Raw genomic sequence first — 23,868 nt, 5'->3', positions numbered from 1 at the left:
CCTGTGAGCAAAGCAGTGAAGGTCATACAAGGCACATCAATAGTTTCAGAATGTAGATGATTAAAGAAAAAGAAGAAAAGAGCAAGAAAAATTGCAAGTGCAAAGAGGATTTCATAGAATCATAGAATATTAGGGTTGGAAGTGACCTCAGGAGGTCATCTAGTCCAATCCCCTGCTCAAAGCAGGACCAACACCAACTAAATCATCCGAGCCAGCGCTTTGTCAAGCCAGGCCTTAAAAACCTTGAAGGGTGGAGATTCCACCACATCCCTAGGTAACCCATTCCAGTGCTTCACCACCCTCCTAGTGAAATAGTGTTTCCTAATATCCAAACTAGATCTCCTCCACTGCAACTTGAGACCATTGCTTCTTGTTCTTTCATCTGCCACCACTGAGAACAGCCTAGCTCCATCCTCTTTACATGATATTAAGACAAATGTGAGATTTCACATAATGTGTGTGAAACCAGAAACATTAATGAGACGTTTCCTTGCCTCAGTGTACTGGAGACAGCCTGGGAAACATGCCAGAAGCAAAGATGAGTTTTCTGAGGTGAAGAGGGGCATTACTTACCTGTAATTGTAGGGTCAATATATGTGGTCCCTATTTGTATTCTACACATGGGTATGCATGCACTCCATGTACCTGAGACTGGAGATTTCTATTAAGTAGTGTCCATTCGTCTTTGCCTGTGGAGTTGCTCTTCTTGTGCTCTAAAGTGAGGGTGTAATGGGCGGCATGGGCTGACCCCTCTCCAGTTCCTCTTCTTACTGCAAAATAAGGAAAGATCCAAAGCAGATGGGAAAGAGGGTGGACAGTGGAATATAGATAGGGACCACATATCTCAAAGAGCCTCCAGTTACAGATAAAATCTCTATTTCTTCAAGTGCGGGCCTTTTATGCGTATTCTCACATGGATGGTGAAAAGCAGTATTCAAAAAGCAGGACGAGGGTGCCAGGATGCAGTTGGAATAGATGCCTGCATGACTGCAGTCCCCACAGCAGTGCCTGCTGAAAAGGCCTGGACTAAAGCGTAACGTTCTCTGAAGATACAGATGGCGCTCCAGGTAGCTGCTCTACAAATGTCCAGTACAGGCTCTTTTACTTGAGGTTGCTTGTGCTCTAGTGGAATGGGCTCTCACCCTGCTCAGGGGAGGAATAGGTGCCAGCAGATAAAGAACAATGCAGCCAGAGATCACCTTAGAGAGTCTCTGAGTAGATAGTGCTTGTCCTCACAATTGCTCCGCTATATGGCAAATAATTTTGACTTCTAATCACTTTTGTCCTTTGTAGACATGTCCTGGAAATGTTTGCTACTGATGTAGAGCATGATGTAGGCCTTGTTCCATTGGAGTTAATGGAACAGCAGTGCTTGCAGGATCAAGACCCAATATTGCAGGTAGTGGTACATAAGACACCTCTCCCGTGATGGAAGTGATGAGCAGAGTTCGGCAGGAATTAGCATCTGGTTTTACTCACACGGAGTATCAGTGGCTTGGACATAGGAATGCAGAGCAGCCTTTACGAGTCTACAGCTGACCCAAAACTAGAAGGGTTTGTAAATACCTCTGAGGGAGAGACATTAGATCTAAAAGAAACTTTACTAAAAAGTGGGCAAGGCCTTCAAAGCAGCTCATCTGATTTAATGGAGAGAGTGGTGAGGTGGGGTAGGTAGAGATGGACAGGAAATGTAAAAATAGATTGGGCAAAAACGAGGAGAGGGATTATCCCTAATAAACAAACACACTACGAGACACTGACATGGAAGAGGATGTGGGGTTGAGATGGGGACAGACCCTTAGCCAGCAACTCAGTGTTTGGCATCAGTTACGAGACGACGAATAGCACCCATGACAGAAGGCAATGTGTCGCGATGCTGATCACGAACACTTCTGCGTATTGTTCACAGTCGTGGGCACCACATCACAGGACAGCAAAAGCAGTGAAGAATTAGCAAGAGGTGCAGGGGAGGGCAAAGGTGGTATGTATCTCCAGGGCTAGCATTATGTGGAGAAGGAAGGAACACTAATTCATATTGATTTAAAAGGGGAATGAGGAGACCTTCTAATGATCTCCTAGGCCCTGGTGGGGGTTCACTATTGTAGCCCTGTGGGGAGCATTTGCCTTTTTTGATAATCACTGAGATCCTGAGATTTACAGGGCAGCAACATTGATGTCCCACATTGAGTGGAGGTGGCACCACCAAGGCCTCCTTTTCCCAGCACATTGCTTTTTTCCCAGCACATTATGTAGCTTCCTTACCACTAGGGGAACCTCTCAACTTTAGGTGGTCATGCATAGGGGACCACTTTCCTAGAGGAGACTGGCCAATTTCTCACCCTCTCTCCACATGCCTTTTCTTCTGGCTATAGAATGCCTTTGTACTCCATGCATGATTCTGTCACTGCTCTAGGACCAGTTTCTCCAGCATTTTATGCTTATTTCTTACCCTCTGCCCAGGTCACTTCATGTACAAACTTCCCTCTCCTGACCCCGAAAGCCCGGCTTTGGTCCCTCCCTTTTCCTCCTTTCTAACTGAACGGAGACATTATCCCATGGTTGAAGAACGGAGGCCTGGGTGCAATTCCTGGCTCTGCCCCCAGACTTGCTGTGTGGCTTTGGGCAAGTCACTACACCTCTCCATGACTCCATTTATCCCCATTTTATCAATGGGGATAATGATACTAACTTTGCAAATCACACTGAGATCTACGGCTGTTAAGTGCAAATTAATCTGTTACTATTATGATTATTGCCAGGGTGAGGCATGTTATCCAGCCTTAGTCCCAGCAAGCAAGTGGGCCAAAATTTCTTGGGTCACATTAGGATACTCAAGGCTATAATACTAAGAAGGATTAACACCTTTTTTCTTAACATTGGGCTTCTAGATGCAATCAAGCTATGGGGAATTCTAATCAAGCTCCTTTCACCTTAAACCAGACAGTGAGACATGCCCCTTTGTCGTCTCTTGCTCCTCTTTATGCCTTGTCTCTCTCCTTGGATATTAGCACGGAGAGTCAGTCTAAGGTACTGCCTTAAGGCGGTACAACAGTTACACCTGCTGGGTGGGTGCAGGGCCACTTTCAGGAAAGTGTCCAGCAGGCCCCTGGGTTTTCGCCTGAATCCAAATAGTTGTAGCTGCAACAATCAGGATCCCTTGAAGTTTCCACATGCGGCTTGTTTTTCTTAGCAAGTTGCCTGCAATTTTGAGTCCCAAGCATAGATCTCCACAAAAGCAAGCAAATTAATCTGAGTTGGAGGTTTGAAGAGAAGTCAGAAGGAGTTTCTTCCGGTCTTTTGCCTCCTTACTTTCCGTTTTGCGAGGCTGAGTCTGAACAGAGTGTATGCAAGGATTTCAATACAGGGTGGGGATGAGAAGTACAACTTTAAGAAACAGAACGGGCCACATGCATCTGTCCCAGTCACTACTCATTTCCTATTCTTTCCCCACTCCCTGTAAGTACTGCGTGTGCAAATCCCAACTACTGCTATTATGTGACTAAGGAGATAATGGCAAATACAAAATATTTTTATTCCTTTCTCCTTACCAGAGATTTCCAGGCTGAATTTCCACCATCTCTTACCAATAGCAACCCAAGTCAACATTTCGTATTGCAATCTGGGGGCAAATATTGGGTTTTCACCCAACTCCTACATTTTGAGAATCTCCTCCCATTCCCCCACCCCCAGCTACGGATGCCAACTTTGTGCTTTACACCACCATGCAAGAAGATGGGGTCTGGTTCCTTTCCCAGCAGAGGCACCCTTAACCCTCAGCAATGATTCCCTGCAGTGCTCTGTGAATGTAGAACTTCAGTCTTTTCCCCAAGCCCAATGCTTGGAAAAACAATAAATGTAGTTGGCACTCAAAAATCAAGCCGAAACCCCATGGTTATTCCCAAAACAGGATGGCTCTGTTGCCCACTCTGTGGGAGTTTTGCTTAAAACATATTATGTCAACAGAATCAAAATAATCTATGTAAAACTTCACGTTTAACGCACATCTGAGGGAACAAAGAGGTAGCATTTTTGGCATATAAAGGTAACACCAATAGCCCCAAATGTCTTGGCACTTCCCCCACACATCTGCCAACCAGCTGACAGCCCTACAAATGGTCTTCAGAAACCAAGTGTCACGGTGGCAATGGGGGGACTAGAAGGAGCAAAATAAGGTTGTTCTGGTAAGTAGCTGTATTGCCCAGTAGTAGTATTTGGTTTCTCTCCTAAACTGTTGCAGAACCAGGACAGGAAAAAATCACGGCAGTCACAGGGCCAAATTCAAATGGAATGGAAGGGAGTGTAAGTTACATGTCAGCAAAGGGGTTTCTGGGGAGCTTAATTTGGTATGATTTAAATATATGAGGCTACAAAAAGGTGTAAATCACAGCAGCACAGACTCCTTTACACAGCACTTCACAGGTTTAGAAGGCAGGAACGATTATCCACAGGGAAGGGATTTAAAAAGAAGCAGATTCTAAGGCCTTGGTTACACTGGCGCTGTACAGCGCTGCAACTTGCTGCGCTCAGGGGTGTGAAAACGCGCCCCCCCCCCAGAGCACGGCGAGTACAGCACTGTAAAGCACCAGTGTAATCAGAGCCTGCAGCGCTGCACCCTCGCTTGCAGCGCTGCACGCTACTCCCCTCAGAGAGGTGGAGTACTTACAGCGCTGCGAGAGCTCTCTCGCAACGCTGGCGGCCGACTATACTCGCGCTTCACAGCAGCGCTGTGAAGTCCCAAGTGCAGTCAAGGCCTAAAACTCCCTGCATTTCCCTGGGCTTTAGAATCTTGAGCTCAACCCAGATGGTCGTCACCACCCTGTGAAAGGCATTCTATACGGCAGACAAAGTGCAAGTTGGAAGGCCATATTTACCTGACAAGCTAAAATAAAGCAACATTCTCAGGTACTTTGCACATAGCTGTCTATTACATCCTGAAGATTTCACAGCTCTACTAAATTCCCTGTGGAAAATTCAACTGTGATGATAGTCGCCACAGAACAACTATTTCATTTATAAAGAATACTATTCATATTTTTTTAAGTATAGCACCATCCCCTGACAAAGCCATTTACTTATGTGATCATAAAGCTGAAGTTTAAAAGTGGAAAGAGAAGTTCAAACTAAAGGTGGCTCTAGGAAACTGGCATGAAAATTTTGCCCCAACTTTTTAAGTGAAATTTTAACCAAAATCTCCCCCCCTCCCCCCCAAAAAACCCAAACCATCGTTTTCAAAAGCTGTGACTTGCCCCAAACTGGTTGGCATACAGGACAAAATGTTCAAAATCTTTTGACCATCTCTAGTTCAAACACAGCCCAACAATAAGGGAGAACCAGAAGACCATCCCTACACATAAACTCAGACTCTGGTTTGTGTATAATCCTTCACAGATAGGCTTAAAAGAAAGTTATAACAAACCCACAAGAAGAGCCGTGTCCATTTTGCAACCTATAATTTTTAAATATAACATTTTATTGCTTAGATGGTTTGATACAGAACAGGTTTACTTTCAATTTGAATTTGGAAGTACTGTACAACTGAATAAAGAGAGGAATAAAAGTACCAAAACAAATGTGTGATTCTCTGTTCATGTGGCATAAACCAGTCTTGTACACAACTTGTAGCAGCAGTTTAAGTTCCCTTTAGAAAAAATATGAATTCTACACATTTATTATTGTTTCCTGCATGGGCTGAAATCACTAAGATTAAATTTCCTTCTTGAATAGAGAGAGGGAGAGAGAGACACACACACAGAAGGGGAGAGAAGATTATGAATCATTCTGAAAATGGAATCAGACTGTCACATAGCTCCGAAAAGCCATTTGAGAATAGTCACAAACATAAGTTCTCTTTTTCTTTTTGCGCTTTCACAGTCAAGTGCTTAATGTAGTGATTGAATTATTTCATCGTTAAGTCCATTGCAACTCTGACAAAAGAATTTCAGAAGATCCATTTTTTTTTGTAAAAGCCCTGAGAAAGGAAAAATAAAAGGATTCAAACAAACAAAAATAATAGAGAGACAAATTAGCTGAACATGCAAACTAAGCCTAAGATTCACCCATAGTTTAAACATGTTATAAACTTCACAGTTTAATATTGGGGAAAAAAACAACAACAAAAGTTTTCTCAGTCAAACTCAACTAATAAAAATGTCAATAAAATGTGGCAAGACCTTATAATCTACTAGGATATAGATAAAGGCTAAATAAAGCTTTAAATCAATAGTGATTATTGCTAGCAGATGTCCCGGCAGGCTGCTGGGAATTGATTACTCGCTACATTGTTCTGCAGCATATAGTTTAGTAATGGCTTCTCCCCCACAATATTGCGCAGTTTAGTGTGGAGAGCTGCAAAAAAAAAAAAAAAACAACAACCCCAAAATTAAAAATAAACAACAAAACAAACAAAAACCAAAAATACCCACAATAATATAATTATTATTATAATTATAATAGTAATAAAAAAAATTAAGGGATGTGTGAACTTGTTTAAACTAAGTAGAACACACCTGGTAAAGTTTTAAAGGAATCATTGGTTCTGATTTTTATTAATTTGGAGTAACTTATTTCAAAACTGGTTCATACATCCCTAATAAAAATCACATATACCTCAACCATTTTTTTTTCTTATTTTATATGCGAGAATATCACTTGAGAACATTTTTCTTCCTTTGAATTCTGGGGAGTTGGATTTCAGTCTCCAGAAATTTGCTGAAATATATATATTTATATTTCAACAAATTTTCCAAATATATATATGGAGAGAGAGAGAGAGAGAGAGAGATTGATTGATTTAAGGCCCTCTTCTTCCAAGTCTATTGGAAGTAGGACATGTGATTTTGCATGGGAAGGGATGAGAGGATCACAGTGTGGGTGAGGGAGCTGAAGTGGTGGAACAGCACAATGAGACTCCGGCAATACTATGGCTCTGTCTGTCCCAGAGATCATGACTGAAGGACACCAAGAACAACAGAATGCTGAGAATACCTAAAAATGCACAGCTACAGTAGGATACATTTTGCTTAACCCAAAAAATGCTGGTGGTTGGGAGTATCTCCTGTTGTAGGCCACAGGAGGCCTGTGGAGAAATCCCAACCCCCAGCATTAAAGCGGTTAAACTATCAATATGAAATTTAGAAACACACACTAGTCTTCAAGCATCAACCCCAAAACCTCAGGAAGAAAGATTTTTTTTTAACTTATTTTATTTATTTTTAACATGTTTTATATTTGTAGTTTTATTACCAGTAGTATTTTCTTGCTTTAGAAAAAGATGGTAGCAAGATCACGGTAAGGCTCGCATTTCTTTCTCGCTTTCTTTCAACTGGAAGACTAAATAACTTTGCTCATTAGTAACAAATGTCATGTGATCGGAACCAAGCAATTTGCAGTGCCTTCCTCACGCACTCAAGGTGGGAAAGGGAGTCCTTTCATGACCCTCCCCACACACACCCATGCTATCACTAGTGAGATGTTCCCCTGTACATTTGTGATGATTACTTGCTGGCCTCCATTTGATTCTCCAGTCAGAGGAAGGGTTCCATTTAAGTACAGTAGAAGAGCTGCAACATGAGAGGGGAGTTGGTGAAAGCTTAAACAGGGGATCCAAGCTGCACTGTAGATCTCCGTGGGCAAATATTGCCCATTTGTTTCTGCTGACTGCAGAGACTAGCGAACTGATGAATTTATAAAATAATAATAAAATAATAATAATAATAATATATTGAAGCAAATCAAACATATATAACAGCGGGTGCATAATTTCCATAGGTTAAGTTGCTATGTAACTCTTCTCTGTGTACTCAGTCCACAATGGCCAGAAAGAATGTCTTTAAATGGTAACTAGATTACCATTTCTAATGCTGAAAAGTGGAAACAAGTTATGAGGTTGAAAGCTCTTTGTCTTTCCTGGTTTTGGCTTTAACCAACTTTGAACACCTTCAACCACCATGTCGTTAATACCTGGAACTGGATTAATGCTCCATCGTATGGCAAATGCAAGAACGTCTATACTGAGAAAAATCAGCATCTTGTACATATTTCCTCTGGCTATCTCATCTGAAATTCATGTAATTTTCTTCCAGTTATTGGCTGTGGTATCCAAGGGCTTCCCCACCCCACTGCCCCCATTTCCAGCTCAGAGAACAAACACAGCGACTATAACAGATATACAAGAACAAGCTCACACACACACCAATACAAAAGGTAACATTAATGCTTAAATGAAAAAGGTCCTCTCCAAATAATTCATTAAAATATTACAAAAAAATCATTTTTTTTTTTGAAAAAAACCTATGATACCAAAAGATCTAATAAAGTAGTAAGGCACTCAAATCAGTATATACTGTAGTCTCTTGCATTATTATACTGAAAGGCATATGGCACTGAATCCAGTCTGCCATACTATCCCACAGCTGAAGGTCACTCTTACAAAATATACTCCAAAAACCTTGCTCTGCTGGTTTTAGTTTGTATGCTGGGATGGGTCCAATTTCATAGTAAGAATTCACTCAACTCCCAAAAGCTGAGGTGTACTATCTGCAGAGGCAAGAATGTGATTCATGGGAGATTTTTTGTTGTGCATCTCCAGCAAGTCCTGAATGAAACCTGATGGACTCTCGTGATCACAGTTACCCCGAGATTCCTGATCTTTTGTGATCTGTTTCTGTGCATTCTTGCTGGACTCTGCAAGGCAAGTACTGGCTGTTCGTCCAGGGGTTTTCTCCTCTCTGCAAAGGGAATCCTTTGCTGCATTGGCCGGACTTTCTTTTCGGTTTCTAGAGACAGATGAATGGTTACCAAGGCCTGCAACTGAGTCACACTCATTTTCTGAGATGGGGTTAGTGCCACTGTGGATAGACTCATTTTCACTGTCTTCTTCACACCTAGACTGGGTCTCTTCTTTGTCACTCTCCTTCTCATGGTTCCTAGCGTTCTTGACCTTCTGGTGTATGCGCTGATGACGAACCAGGCTGTGTTTCAGAGTGAAGGTCCGTTCACAGGTCTGACATTTGTATGGTCTCTCTCCTAGGACAGAATTAAGACCAAAATATAACTAAGATTATAAATACATTTCCCTCTCTCTTTTCAGGACAGTACAACATACAAGACTGCTCTAGACCAACGATTCTCAAACTGTGGGTCGGGATCCCAAAGTGGGTCACAACTCCCTTTTAATGGGGTCACCAGGGCTAGTCCCAACAATGTTTAGTCCCAACATTTACTGTAGGATTCCCTTTCACGTGACTTGGATAACTACCTGCTACTTGAGTAGTAAGGCCGACAGTTAGGTTCCTAAATAAAAGAGACCTGATTGAGAAAGGTACCGAGCTTCCACAGTGGGAGCTGCATGTAAACAGCACCTCTGAAAATCAGGCTGCTTTTCTTTAGGTGTGTAATTTTAGACACCAACATTTGCAGGAGTTGGCTTTATTGAAGTCATATACCAAATAAATGCATGACTTGCCACTTCTGTAACAACTGATATTTAACAACTCTGTACCTAAAATCTGTGTACTATATGGTTTCAAAATCTGGCTGTAAAACTACGACTATACTGAACTGTATGTCCACCTGTGTATCCAATTGCCTATTTAATAGTGAATTTACCTGCAACTACTCTACTGAAACACAAGCCAATGGTTTTAGAGAATTCTTCAATCTTACCCAAGGTCAACAGGATCTGGTGGTGAGAGAGTACAACCAGCTCATATGGTTATTCATTGTTAAACATTTAGCTATCACATAAACCTCAGGGGACTGTAAAGGCATCTGCTGAAACATGTATTTTTTAAAGGGACTATGTAGTAATTTGGGTAGATGGGTTAGTAAATTGACATGCTGTATTCAGCATCCATAATTCATGTCTGTTAACATTCCGTGCCCTTAAGTGAGCAACTTTTTCTGCCAGAAGTTCAGAAAAGTCTTTTGAAAGTCAAAGATGTTTGTGAAACCGAGCCAACGGCATTGAGGCAGCAGTTTCCTTTGCAGGATAAACAGACTGCATGACTTCCTTTCCCCCCTGAAAAGGATGGAAATGACCACAAAACAGTAAAGACTAGCTCATGGCACACAGGGGATGGGATTCATAGAAGGAATGAGGATGATGGGCCCAGTTTATCTGGGCAACCAGTATTTAAAAAACAAGCCAGGCAGCATGTGAGAAAACATTTCTTCCTCAGTCACTGATAGAAGGGTGAACATTTTACACACAAATTATTAAACCAACTAGAATGGAACCTGCATACAAATGAGTTCTGAAATAGCAAAACTATTTCTTGTTAAGTAAAATAAGAGTCCCATAGTGATTCAATGTGCAAATGTGGACCAAGCTGGAAAGTACCTACACTTATAAGAGGTTTCTGAGGCAGAGAGTAACTTTACTCTCAAAAGGTTCTGGTTAGAACCAGGAAAAAAAATTTAAGCCCCCCCTCCCCCTTTTTCTTATTTTTCCAAAAAAATGTTTCACAAAAAACTGGCATAGTGCTGTAAAGCATCTTTAACTCAGAATCAGGTCCTGTTTAATGCTGCACAAGCCCTTTGGTGCACTGCATGATCCATGATCAACAGAAAGAAAAATAAATTATGCAAGTTTGGTATGATTCCACTAATATGATAGCTTCTTGATCTTTTAACAAATATGAGTGCATAGAGTGAGCTCATAAATTTGAAGAGCCCACAGCAGTGGATTGAGCCAGACTTACTGTAGGTTGTATAATATACTAGAAAATAAACTGTAGGAAGCACCCTGCATTGGAAGAGAAATGGACTAGAGATGAGTGAATGGCTCTTCCATGCATCTTATTTTTATTCTTCAGGCAGGCATTGTACAAATTTTCCCCACACAACCCTGCCAATACACCTCAGTCTTAACCCAAAATATTCTTGCTATGCTGATCCTAGCCCTCTTTTTTGTTTTATTGAGAGGTCTTTTTTAAAAAGGAAACCTTTCAAGAAAGAGAAAGCATCTCACAGATTTTTGCCACATATAAATTTGAACGAGCAAGGGGGAAAAAAAGTCAATGTAAGTGATTGAGAGTCCCCAGTTGGGGAAAAATGTGGATGGGGTCACAAAAACAATTTTTTAGAAACAACTATCAATGAAGCTAGTTAAATGTATTACGTTTGAAGGAAAAAGTAGTCAAGGTAGTTATTCAAGACTACTACAGAAAAGGTTAAAAAGTTAAAGAAAGCGGGGTGGAAAGAGAGACTCCAGCGACAAGTCCAACAAACCTTCAGGAACAATGAAAATATTAAAAGTATCTGACACATGGATTGTTGAGGAGCTTATCCTCAGAAAGCACAAAAGCAGCATTTGGCTCATCAGAGAATGCTATGTTAGACTTAAGAATCTTTCCCCAAAGGCTTTCTTGAACACAGATGTATCATATGTTGTAGTGATTTTGTAATGGACACAAATAAATATAAGAATGAGACCAAACTAGTTTTTCCTTGTGACACAACCCACACATCTAGCAGTGAAAACTAAACTCACTGCAACACTCATCCTTCAGACTCATAGCCCAATTTTCAAAGGTGATGATCTTTCATTGACTTCAAGAGGATTTGTGGGTGCTCAGCACTTTGGAAAAAAGTCACACTAATGGAGATTTGGTGTTCTTTTTTTTAAAGACTTCAATCAGAAATCAGTTTTGCATCTGAGAAGTTAATTACTCAGGTAGGTAAAACATTGGACCCACACACTTTTTAAAAGTGTCGTAGTGTCATTACTTAAGTGAAGCTTCACCTTTGATTAAAATTTAAATATGACGTACTTAAGCTTAATCAGAAAATATGTAACAATGAAAAGCTATGCCAAAAACCAGCACACAAAGGAAGTCTCTTTTCCTGATGTCACTTCAGCTTACTGCTAAGTGAAATTAAGCACACGTGAATTCTACACATTTGGAGTGGTGTGAATGAGTCACACCTCTTTGGGGTCAGAGTTATTGCTCAGCCATTCTACATGTGGATGACTGCGATTTTACTAATCAAAATGGAAGAATCATCTAATCCTCCCTCGTAATGCAATGTTGAACAATATCCTATTGCATAAGCAGAACCCCATTTATTCCACGACGACTAACTGCACAACGAAGTCACTAGAGGGCATTGTACTAAATGTATACCACCTGCTCTGCTCAGGTTCAGAGAAAGAGTGGAAGCTGATCATGGCGTTGTCTCTCATTCAGATAAACATAGCGAGGAGTGTGATCAAACAGATCCACTGAGGCATGGAGATGCTGGGTCTCTAGAATCATATGATAAACCGACTCCCTTCCTCCGATGTATTCCCTTTATAGTGTCATTATACTCCAATGTGCAACAAAATATAAGAGAAGTGCAGAGGAGGGGGCAAGGAGCTGGATATAAAATCTGTGCAATAGTTTCCCTGCTCTCTCCTCACCTCCAAATTCTGCACCACAAGTGGAAAAATAATTTTGAAAAAAATTAAGCCAACTACCCCCATCCCCGAGGTAGATAAATATATAATTGACTATGTATTTCCACTGAGCTTTCTGCAGATGTAAAGGATTTTGAATGTTTACCCTTCTCTCCCCATTCCTCTCCAATTCATTTTATGTTGCCACAGAAACGTAAACTCGTCTCATAACATAGTTTGATTGTGCAGAATTAGAAGTCCCTGCTCGTGCTGAGGTCCATCAGGCAGAAGAGCTCACAGGATGCTGACCATAAGCAGCAATCTCCTCCCTGCAATACTGTCTCATGTTCTCCACTTACCTGTATGGGATCTCATGTGTCGTGTCAAGTCCTGTAGAGACCAAAACCGCTTGTTGCACACAGTACAGACTTTCTTCCTCTTGTCTGCCTTTGTGGTACTCTTAGCCCCATTAGTCTTTGGTTTTTTGTCGTCATCACTCTTCTCACAGGATTTTCTCTCTGTGCTCTCTCCCTCAGAGATGCTTTCGCTCTCTTCATTCTCCTTTCCTGTTGCCTCACAGTCCACAGAAGATTCTAGCACCTTTAAGTCCATTGGGGGCTCTTCCTGATCAAGAGTGGAGTCTTGCTTTGGGGGAGCTCCAGCTTCCTCCTGAACACTTTTGCTTTCATCCTCACTGCTCTTTTCATCCTTTCTGTCCTCACGAGCATGGGCCTTTTTGTGCCGGCCAAGAGTGCCAGCAAATTTGAAGGTTTTCCCACAAACATCACAGGCGTGTTTCTTTTCGCTCTGAGAGCAGTTACCTGCACTCTGGTCACTCTCTGCCAGCTTAAAGTCCATCAGCTTACTGGCAAAATTGAGGTCAAGGCTTTTGTTACTTACAGAGTCTTCCTCCGGTCCCTCTTCATACTCATCTGGTTTTTCTTGTGCATCCTCTTCTCCTTGGGGCGAGTCAACCTTTTGCTCCTGTTTGGGACTGCATTTGTTTTCCGGTAGCTCCGTTTCTTCCTCTGGTTGCTCTCTCTCGCAGGAGGTCAGATCCAGCACCCCACCTAGAGTCTCCAGATCTGACTGACTGTCTGTAGGCAAAGAGAGGGAAATTTTCGTCAGTCAGACATCCTCCACCAAGGCAAAATTAACTATGTGTCCTGTCAAGGCATCACAGACTTACTAGCATCACTTCTAATTCATTCAAGTTATTTACCGCCAAGGCCAGTAAATGTACAGCTGAGAAGAGAACATAACAGACACCAAAAATGAGGCCATTAGGAGTCTGTAACAACATACTTTCTTCTCCAATATACAGCTACTGGGTTCTTGGGTCTCAATTTCATTGAGCCACAGTATAATCACTCTCACTACAGAGAACAAATGGTAATGCTTGGATACCAAAGAAGGGGAGGTAAGTGCAATACTATTATAATTGCATATCAAAGATCTACAATTATTTTTTATTTATAAAACAGGAGCGTTTTTATGCATTCTCAGAGACTACTTAATCAGTCTGTTTAAGATGTGGTTTCTATATAATGGAGCCCCTTTGCAAAATAAAAACAAATGTACTTAATTAGTATAATTAAGTGTTAAAGATTGTTACATTCCGAATTTGGGTAGATACAGATATAGGTCATATTGACATACATCTGACATAAAGAAATCATGGAAGTTTGTGCCAGTACAGGATTCAGTTCTCTATAGTGAACACATTTATTAAAATGATACTTCACTGAACTAAGACAAAAATGCAGCAATGGGCGACATCACCCACTGTTTTGTGAACCCTGCAACAACCAGACATAGGGTGAATTATCAGCCTCAACTACTGTAAAGCTCCCTGCTTTTATCACCTTGTGTCACATTCTTAACATTGCTTAAAATACAGTTTGAGTTAAATTCCTTCATTTCTTTAAAGAAAAATGGAGGCAGAGACAGAGCGCTTCTGAATTCTATATAGAGGGTGAATATGTAAATGGAAAATAATCCAGACCAGATTTGGATGCCAAAGTTGAGACTGATGTATGGGACGTAATTGCAGCTGTTGTGCCTCTTTTTAGTTAAGATTTCAGGACACAAGCGAGGCAAATCATGTTACCAAAAGCTGTGACTCTCCTTGCTTTAGTCAACTGTTTGCAACATTAAAATAGACCTAGATGTTAGTATTCATCAAATGAACAGTATCATCTTTTATATTGATCATGGATCTAATATTTTGAAAAGACCTCTAATATGCTATATGTACTAGCAGCCAAAACACTGCATAACTAACAGTGGATTTAGTGTTTAACTGCAAGTCTAATAGCTTCTTAGTAACTATAGAGATTTAAAAATGCTGATAAAATTTAAAACTATTTTCTGGCTGACACATACACATCATGTGGAGTTTGTCTCAGAACTGCCTACATTTTTTATTGTAAGCTTCTCTCATATAAAGAGAGCAACCAAAGATGACAGTAAGATAGTTATAACGCTCTTGATAGTTTGGAATAGGTTTTTGTAATACAACACCTTCACAGTGATAAGAAACAGCAATTAAAGAAATATTGTGGCTAAGCAGAACTTCTAGTAATTTTGTGCGTACCCACTTAATACAGTGTAATCCTGATACATTTTGTTGGGGGGTAGGAAGACCACAGAATCACAGAAATGTAGGACTGGAAGGGACCTCGAACAGTCAGTTCAGTCCCCTGAACTGAGGCAGGACTAATCATTATCTACACCATCCCTGATCTGTCAGCAAGATGCAATCTCACTTGTTAAATCAGAATAGATTGGTTTACCAAGGTAGTTAAATATACAAGGGGCCATTAAAGTTTTCAATAGAATTCATATTCCAACCTGTGAAAATATAGGACTCAACCATAAATTGGCACATAAGGGATTTTGGGGAGGAAGATGACTCTCGAAAACAAAGATCACCTGGAAGTTACTTACAAATTTGTGTTCATACTTTGCCCTTTTTGTGTAATATTAGCACACAGTTTATATATAGTGGATTTTCAAGGGGGAAATTATGAGAAAGACTTATGAACAAAAGAGTGGGACATCTATTGTCATTTGACAAATCAAACTGAAATGCTATGGAATAACTCTAAAATTAGCACTGATCTCCTACACATACTAACAAAATATCTATCATATATCAGAAGTGCAGAAAATGCTTCTGGATACTGTGATATTTAAAGCTGTGGAGTTTTCGGCAGGGGAGCAAAACTGGAATCTCATTGTCAGGCTATATCCACACTGGGAAAGTTTTTTTTTTTTTTGTAAAAAGTTTCCCACTGTTTCTAACAGCTGTTCAATTGAACTGGGGTGAGATTTAGTGGGAGCCATAATGTAGACAAGGCCCTGGTGGCTGCATCTATTGTTAGCCACACATTTTTTAAAACTAACTGAAATGCCTAGTTTTGAAAATATGGTACTGAAAGGGCAATTGGATTCTCAGTTTCCAAAGTAGCCAGGGTCATGGCACATAACAGACAAATCTTTGGCCTTTTAACACAGCCTGTTTTGCAGTGCCTGGAGGGCCTCCGTTGCCTTCTCAATAGAAAAGTCCCAACTACACTTATTATGTGACAGGCAAAGGTCGAGGCAAAAGGGAGGAGCAGGACAGGTTCTTGATTATAGGCTCTAGTTAATCACTAAGCAAATCTATGTAGGGAATGAGAGGGATGGGCGAGGAAAATCTGTATCCACCCCAAAGACCTGTACTAGCCCAGGGCGGTAAGGGCAAGTCACAATGATCTTGAAATATGATGAACCATCGTAAAATGGCTGCCATATTCTATTACTGTCAATAGGACTGAAGCCACAGGTTGACCCTCAGCAAGAGGGATGCTATCTCCCACGGTTACCAATGGGTTTAAGCCAGGCTGATTTCCGTGAAGATGGTGACCCCTTAGTCACTATGTGAGGGCCTGGCAGGGAACAGAAGAATGTGGAAGTGCCAAGAATGGGGCAGTGAGGGCAGAAGGAATATGTTAGGGAACAGGAACGGAAATTATGAGAACTCAAGAGGCATGTGGGCAGCAGGAGGTAGAATGAGGGGATGCAGAACAATGGAGAGCATGAGGAGACTGGGGTTAGGAGTGCAGAGGAATGGGGGGGAAAGAGGGAGAAAAATCAAGAGAGACACTGAGGGTGCCCCAGCTTTAACAAATCAGGAATGGCATTTTATGGACTCTTTGCAGCCCTCGCAGTAAGACAGCAGATTCGACACTATACGCTACATGCTTGTAACTTTACAAACAGAAGATAGTGAGGGCAAAGTAAGTAAAAGAAATATGGATCTATAGCACCCTAGAAGGGCTGTGCAAAAGTGGGAAAATCTATTTTGTTTTAAAAAGAACAACCAAACTTTACCCAGTTTCTCTTGGGACAAAGGTGGGTGCATGGTCTCCTGTCATTCTCTTCAATGCAGAAGATCTATTCCAAAAGGTGGGTGGATTACAGATTGAATTTGAGCATGTCACCCTTTGGATGTGGATGAATTGATGTCTCTGACGTCAGGAAATGGAGTACAGAGAGGGGCTTAGAGCCAATCAGGAGTTAAAACCTTGTGAGCTGGAAATAGCTAGTCTAGCTGTGAGAGCTTTCCATTCCAAAAGCTAGACATCATATTAAGGTGTCCTGTTCCAGATTCAGATACAAACTAAGCTAGGAATACATGAAAATCTGTGGGTGCATGTATTGGGAGTGATACTTTTTGCTGCATCTGGATCAGCACACATTTTTGGAACAATTTCACAGGTCTGTTACAAAGGGGCTCAGGAAGAGGCGTTATTACTCTATGAAAACTGGGGGTTATAAGCGAAAAACTGTTTTGTAACCTTAATATTAGTAGTTACTATCAGAAAATGGTCTAATAGTCTCCAAGGAAGTTGTAGAAACCCCATCACATAAAGACATTTAAAAACTGGGGTGGGCAAAGCACTAGAACTAATGCTGAAAGAACAACTGGCACTGCCAGAAGGATAAGATAGAATAAAATAGAATATTAGAGCATCCATCTACATTCACCACCATCCCAGTGCTTAACTTCTAGGCTATCCCAAGGAACACCACCTTTCATGTGTGTAAGATGGCACATTTTCTCTCACGATCTGAACAGCTTCCACTAGGTGGAACCATTTAGTAAGTTTTTTTTCATTTTTAAAAAACACACAAGGTACAGCTTTTCCTAGCTCCACCACCAAAGGGAACACCTGCCCAATCACAAGAGGTTTATGATATCAAAGCTCTAAAGTGTTTTTTTTCCCTTCTTCATATTCACTCAAAATATATATTATTGATACCCCTATTAAATCTAGTCACCTTTAATGAGAATAATACACCTTAAAAACAGTCAGTTTACATTTGAGGATTTCAGTCATACTCCTAAAACCCTTCCAACTAAAGGGAAAATTAAAAGCATAAAAGGACAAGTGCAATTTATTTAAAATAAATAAATCCTATCAACTTGTAATGAATGTGGGGGAAAATCACCATTTTACCAAAAAAATAGTTATTAAATACAGTAACTGGTGAAAAACCAGATGCCACGATATTGCTTATCTTCTGATACAGGTTCTGATCCTGCAATACCTTCAAGTGAATAGTCATTACTCACGTGAACAGTCCTATTGACTGATATGAGTGAAATTGTTGAAGACTGAGTCCATTAATTCTGTCCAAGAAGTAGAAATCAGTATCTGAATACACTATAAAGCCTGGAGAACTTCCAAGCTGTTTTAAGATGAATTCCATTGTTTAATCAGGAAAATGTTCTTATACTCCACTGGTTAATGCAAACGATCATTATATATCTTCTATACAAGATTCTCTACTAAGTAATAGCACTTGCTTTAAAACACTTAATGGCTCTTGCCTTTGTCACACACTCTACTGCTAAGCAGCTCTTCCTTTTGTCATGAACTATGATCCGGAACCTGAAGTTGCTATGCATGCGCCGGCCACAGAGCCCTCTGTCCTGCTAGAAAGTAACAATGATCTATTTGACATGTACTGGGGGCTGCAACAGTTGTTGCAACATCATCATTCTCCAGCGTAGACAGGGCCTGAGAGATGTAAGGACGAACCACAGAGATGGAGATAAGCAATGATGGATTCTGCTAAACATACTAAATATACTTACTTTGTAAATATTTGCCCAGTTACCTCTGGAAGTAGTTCTCAACTGTCTCATACTGTGGACTACTTCCTGAACATATTTGTCTGTCTTTCTGTACTACAGAATAGAGAGGCCCTCTCTTACCCCTCTCCCAATTCCACACCTTCCCTGCATCAGTTAAAACATAGTCTTTAGTCACAAGAAACAGTAAAATAAAGTTGCTTTCATATGTTAGATATGGATATTTTATTATGTCCCCCCACATTTTGTCTCTGGTTATTTCCTCTCCCTGGGTCTAGGGCTTCACATTTATTTATACCAAGTCACCCCTCATTGCCTGAAGTCTGACTTTTACTCTTCTCTTCTGTACTGTTACAATCCTCTTCGTTTATACTCTGTGGCTTCCCTTCATTTCAGAATGCTGCGTACAGGTTACTCTCTCACCTAGGAAGTGGGAACATACACATCCTCTCTCACTTTCACAGATTCTCTATCCATCTCTGAATCCTATTCATAAATGCCACCCTGGTTTTTGAGAACTCCTATAGACTTGTTTCATTTTACATGACCTCTCAAATTGCATTTCCTGTCTTTACATCTCACCTTAAAGCTTTCCTCTTTGCTTTATCTTGTGGTTGTGTCTAACCCTCATCCAAACATCCCTTCCTTCCCCTTTCCAGTGACACTGGTGCTGGTAATCACTGGCTAATGACAGCCATCTTCCTTACCACCTTTAAAATCACAGCCCTTGCAAACTTCTTCCATGTTAGCCGGACTACACTATTTACCCACCTTCTATAAGAGCCAGAAGAAGAATTAAAATAATCCCTGTCTCTAAGGTAATATCATTGAAACAGAAAGTATTTTAAAAATATAATTTGCGTTAATCATGTATGCTCTTTACATACCTTGGACAATGAAAGTAGACTGCAAGTCCAAGGCTGTACAATGATTTGGAAATATGATTAAAAGACTATTTGGTCCTGTCTTCGCTGCAAGACTACGTTGTGTGGGAGGAACAACTGTATTGTAACTGCATTCCCCAACACTATTCCTGGGGGAATTCTGCATCACTGTGCATGCGCAGAATTCACGTGTCCTGCAGAATTTTATTTTTTTCCCGCAGAAAATACATTCTGCCCCAGAAGTGCTGCAGTTCCACCTTTCGCCCACCAGAGGCCACTGTGGCGCCAGAACAGCCAACAGCATGAATACAACAAGGAGTCTGGTGGCACCTTAAAGACTAACAGATTTATTTGGGCATAAGCTTTCATGGGTAAAAAACCCATTTCTTCAGATGCATGAATGCAGCAGGCTGTTCTGGTACCACAGCAGCCTCTGGTGTAGAAGTTCGTCACAGCCCCTGGCCTGTGGAGCCAGGTTAGGACAGAGTGGGGCACACGGGGCTGCTGGGAGGTCACAGATAGGGGTTCAGAATCGCTAGTGCAGGAGAACAGACTGGGGGCATGGGCTCAGGAGCTAGTGTGGTGACAGCATTGAGCCAGGGACTGAATGGGAGTGGGGGTGCATGGACACATGGGGATGTGGAAGGAGGCTGCAGGGACCCATCAGGATGGGGGGTGCAGGGACAGGGGCAGATGTGCCTGACTGAATGGGAGAGGCTTGGGATCAGCCAGGGTCTACATGGGGGAGGCTCCCCAACTCCCTAACAATCCTTCCCCTCCCCCCCCCCAAGAAACCTGTTCCATACTTCTCCCCCCAACAACCCTCCCAAGCCTTTGCACTGCCTCTGACGGGTGCAGGAAATACAATTCTATACTGTAATTTAAATGAATTCCTCAAAGTTCTTATTAATATGCCTAGTAAGGAATCTATTTGTCAAAAAACATACAGACATACTTGCTCACAGATATTTTGAAATAAATTATGAAAATAACTGAAATTGGTATGATTATATTGTGTTATTTTGACATATAAAATATGCAGAATTTTGCAGAATTTTTAATTTCTTGGCACCAAATTCCCCCAGGAGTACCCAACACGGACGTTTATAGAGTATAGATCTGAACTTTATCTTGATTTTTAAGGCCCTAACAGCACAGGCCCAATAGCCTTGTTAAACAGGACAACTATAATTTACTTTGACAAAGTAGTGTGGACTGAACCAAATGGTACTAGAACAATCATGCACTGCCTAGACAGAGACTGAGGCTACACCACGCCTTTTTGAATAATATTCCACTTTGATTGCAACCACCCTTGCAACCCAGCCATGTTAGAAACCTCTTTGGTGACAACCAAGTTTAAAAACTTTCAAGCAGGGTTTTTAAATTCTGTTGTAGGGAGAGAACACAGAAGGCCTCAGGTCCTGTCTACACAATTTTATTCTGTCAGGGGATCATGTTATAACATGAAGTCCCCTTGATCAAGTTATGACATGGTTTGGTTCGGTCTGTGTAGTCAGGAACAAACCATATCACACCAATGACACCAAACTGTGCTATATAGCCCTGTAAAGGTAAGGGCTGCTAACACGGTTATAACACAGTGTAGTCCCATTTTGACAGGCAAGGCCAAATCATGTTGTAACATGTCCCCCAACATGGTAAAGTTTATTGCGAGGCTAGCACTTAGTAGGATCTGTATTACACCGTTTAAAAAGGGATTGCGAGGGATTCATATTCTGGTCTCTCTTCCCTTCATTACAGTACAACGCCATCTATCAAAGAATTGGTGGATATTGGAAATCCTCATATAAATGGGAATTCAGAAAAATGGAAGGAAGGTATGGTGCACCCTGATGCAACTGACTGTTGGTTAAATCAGGGTTCAGTGTAATAGGGTTGATTTGTAACTTTCATTAACAGGCTAATCAAAACCACGTCCCTTCTGCTGCTTTTAAATTCATTGCTACAACACAACTTCTATGAAACCTACTCAAAAGATTCCTGACACGGAAGCTCTCTTTGAAGTATGTATGTACTTCACAATGAAGGCTTGCCCATGCAAACGACAACCAGTAGCATATTAAGCAATTTTCAGGCAACAGACTCACACAGCCATCTGGTTGGCTTCCTCTAAGTTCGGTCTCTCCTGTGTAGTCAACAGAAAAACTACTGAATAATTCCAACTACCCTTGTTCCTATCAGCTTGCCCTTTCTGAACAAACACCACTCCGCCCTCTGAAAGCTAACTAAAGCCTTGTGTCATGCAGCAATGTATTTGCTTCGTTTGTCTACAGTCTCCAAACAAATTAACACAACTTGTCTTGTTATTCTGAACAACCTGAAAGAACTACCTGTGCTATCATGAGATCCAGCATCACTTTCTTTAGAGTGGGGGATAAGCCCGTTTCTTCTCAGAGAGCAGTTGGCAACTCCATGTTTGCGCAAGAGGTGGCGTTCACAGTTAGATTTGGTAGAAAAGAAGACATCACATTTTTGACAGGGGAAGGGCTTCTGACCTGAAGCGGGAAAAAACAAAAATTTATCTATCTTTCTAATGTGTAATAAGACCCTCTCTGGTTTCTCGTTGGTTTGAGACCACATGTGATTAATGTGACAATTATTTTCCCCCTACAACTAAAATTCCATCCTATCCTGCCTGGGTGGATGAAGTTCCCTCTCACCTCCATAGTGTCCCAGGAAAACTACTACAACATACTAGTTGTAAGATCCTCAGCAGAAGGATCTTTTCTCTGTGTGTGTTGCATCAGGCCTGCTGTGTTATGGGCCTGATGCAACTTCCCTCTGAAATCACTGAGGAGGTTTTTCCATTGACTTCAGCAGAAGCTAAATCAGGTCCTGTGTGAACAGCAATGATCATCTCTGCATGTTTGGAATAAGAATAACTAAAGGAGTAAACATAAAAAGCTAGAACAGCAAAATAGGACTGGGTATAGAAAGCTTTAAAAAAGCCAAAGCAAAAACAAATGCCATGCAATGGAATCAGAAAAACAGGCCTAAAAGATACCTCTCTGAAGAAGGAAGAGGTGGGGATGAGGGGTGTGTATAAAAGGAAATCAGCTACTGTAAGAAACCAAAGGGTAGCCTCATCTCCTTCATACAACGCAGACAATATGGTCACTTCCCTCACTTTAATCTTCCATAAATTGGGTTCTGTGCTAATTAGCATCTGAATCTGTATTAGGAAATCATGTGTCACTTAAACAGCCCCATATCTCACAACTGAACTGTGGTAGTCACACAGCTCCCTCAGATGAGTTCTGCTTCTTTTCCTTTCTTGATTTTCTCAGTGTAAATTCAGCTTTCTGCAAGTGACATGGTACCACTGTCTATAGGCTGATAAGTTGCTCACTTCTTAGTTGGCCAGCTAATTATGTTGGCTGTAAAATTAAGACTTGAAATATTTATACCATCTTTGTCTCCACTTGTACTTGGCTTCTTTCCATAATCCAAATATAAAACAGAACTTCAAAGTGGAGGCCCTTTTGCAGTTTGCTGCACGTTAGCTCTGTGTTTTCCCATGTTTCTCTGTGTGTATGCAGTAGAAGGGTTAGTTTGGAATTAATTATTTGTAACTCAGCACCAGCTTCTCAGATCAGAATCTCCTGGCCATTTCTAACATGGAAAGCTTTCACACAGCCATCTTTGTATAAAACAGTCTAATATATTTACAGCAGTTACAACCTAAACCTTTTGTTCTTCTGACCTTCGCACAAACACACACATTAGACGGAGGTCTCAGGTCCTACCTACAAATCCTGCCTGTTGTGCAAAATGTACTCCCCCCCCATGTATTTTGCCAACACCAACTTAAACTAATAGACTAAAGAAAGACGGTTAGGCCTCAGAAGGGCCACACACTTTGGACTCCACAAAATAAGAACTTAAAAGCTGGACCATTCTCTCTCTCTCCCTCTCTTTTTTTAATTAAAAAAAAGTTTTGCATAAGAAAATGCAGGAAACCCTGGGTAATCCCTTTAATAGTAATGAGGATTTTTTCCCCAATGAACTCAAAAATGCTATTTCAAATAGACTCAGGATGTGGCACACTTCTCAGAAGATGTCCACATTTTATTTTAAGTCAGGTAGCAAATTATATGAAGAGACAATGTTTTGGCCTGAAGGCTTTTTCCCCGGCTTTAAATAACAAATTGTTCTAGTGATAGGATACCTCATGCAAGTAGGTACATTAACTTTTTTTTAGTTAAACTGATCAGGACTGAGCTTTTGAGTTTTAATTATTTACTTTTTCCATAAAGACATCATTGCTTGGCCTGAAGCTTACACATTTGATGCAAGACGACTCATTGTCGAACTCAGAAAGCAATGCAAAAGAACTACTCTCTGGGTCAGGCAAATTTTAGGGAATCTTCAATAGCATCTATTTAATACACAAAAAAAGGATTACGAAACAATTACAACATAACATAAGAGAATTT

The 23,868-nt window shown here is 40.9% G+C and overlaps 1 protein-coding gene across 8 annotated transcripts in view; it reads right to left on the bottom strand.

Annotated features, from left to right (window-relative positions):
- Nucleotides 1–8,269: 8,269 nt before the first annotated feature.
- RREB1 (ras responsive element binding protein 1) overlaps nt 8,270–23,868 on the bottom strand; it is a 141,017-nt gene continuing 125,418 nt past the window's right edge. For 6 of the 8 annotated variants that reach the window (XM_065584930.1, XM_065584926.1, XM_005305970.5 and 3 more), the window contains 3 exons: nt 21,763–21,927; nt 12,739–13,476; nt 8,270–9,024 (listed from right to left, as the gene is read on the bottom strand). In XM_065584930.1, coding sequence (XP_065441002.1) covers nt 8,504–9,024; nt 12,739–13,476; nt 21,763–21,927 — 1,424 coding nt within the window. In that variant the 3' untranslated portion in view covers nt 8,270–8,503. The remainder of the gene's footprint in view (nt 9,025–12,738; nt 13,477–21,762; nt 21,928–23,868) is intronic. The other 2 variants (XM_065584925.1, XM_065584924.1) reach the window with 1 other exon arrangement.

This window comes from Chrysemys picta, chromosome 2 (genome assembly GCF_011386835.1).
Source record: "Chrysemys picta bellii isolate R12L10 chromosome 2, ASM1138683v2, whole genome shotgun sequence".
NCBI lineage: Eukaryota > Metazoa > Chordata > Testudines > Emydidae > Chrysemys > Chrysemys picta.
This window is presented reverse-complemented; position numbering and strand designations above follow the sequence as displayed.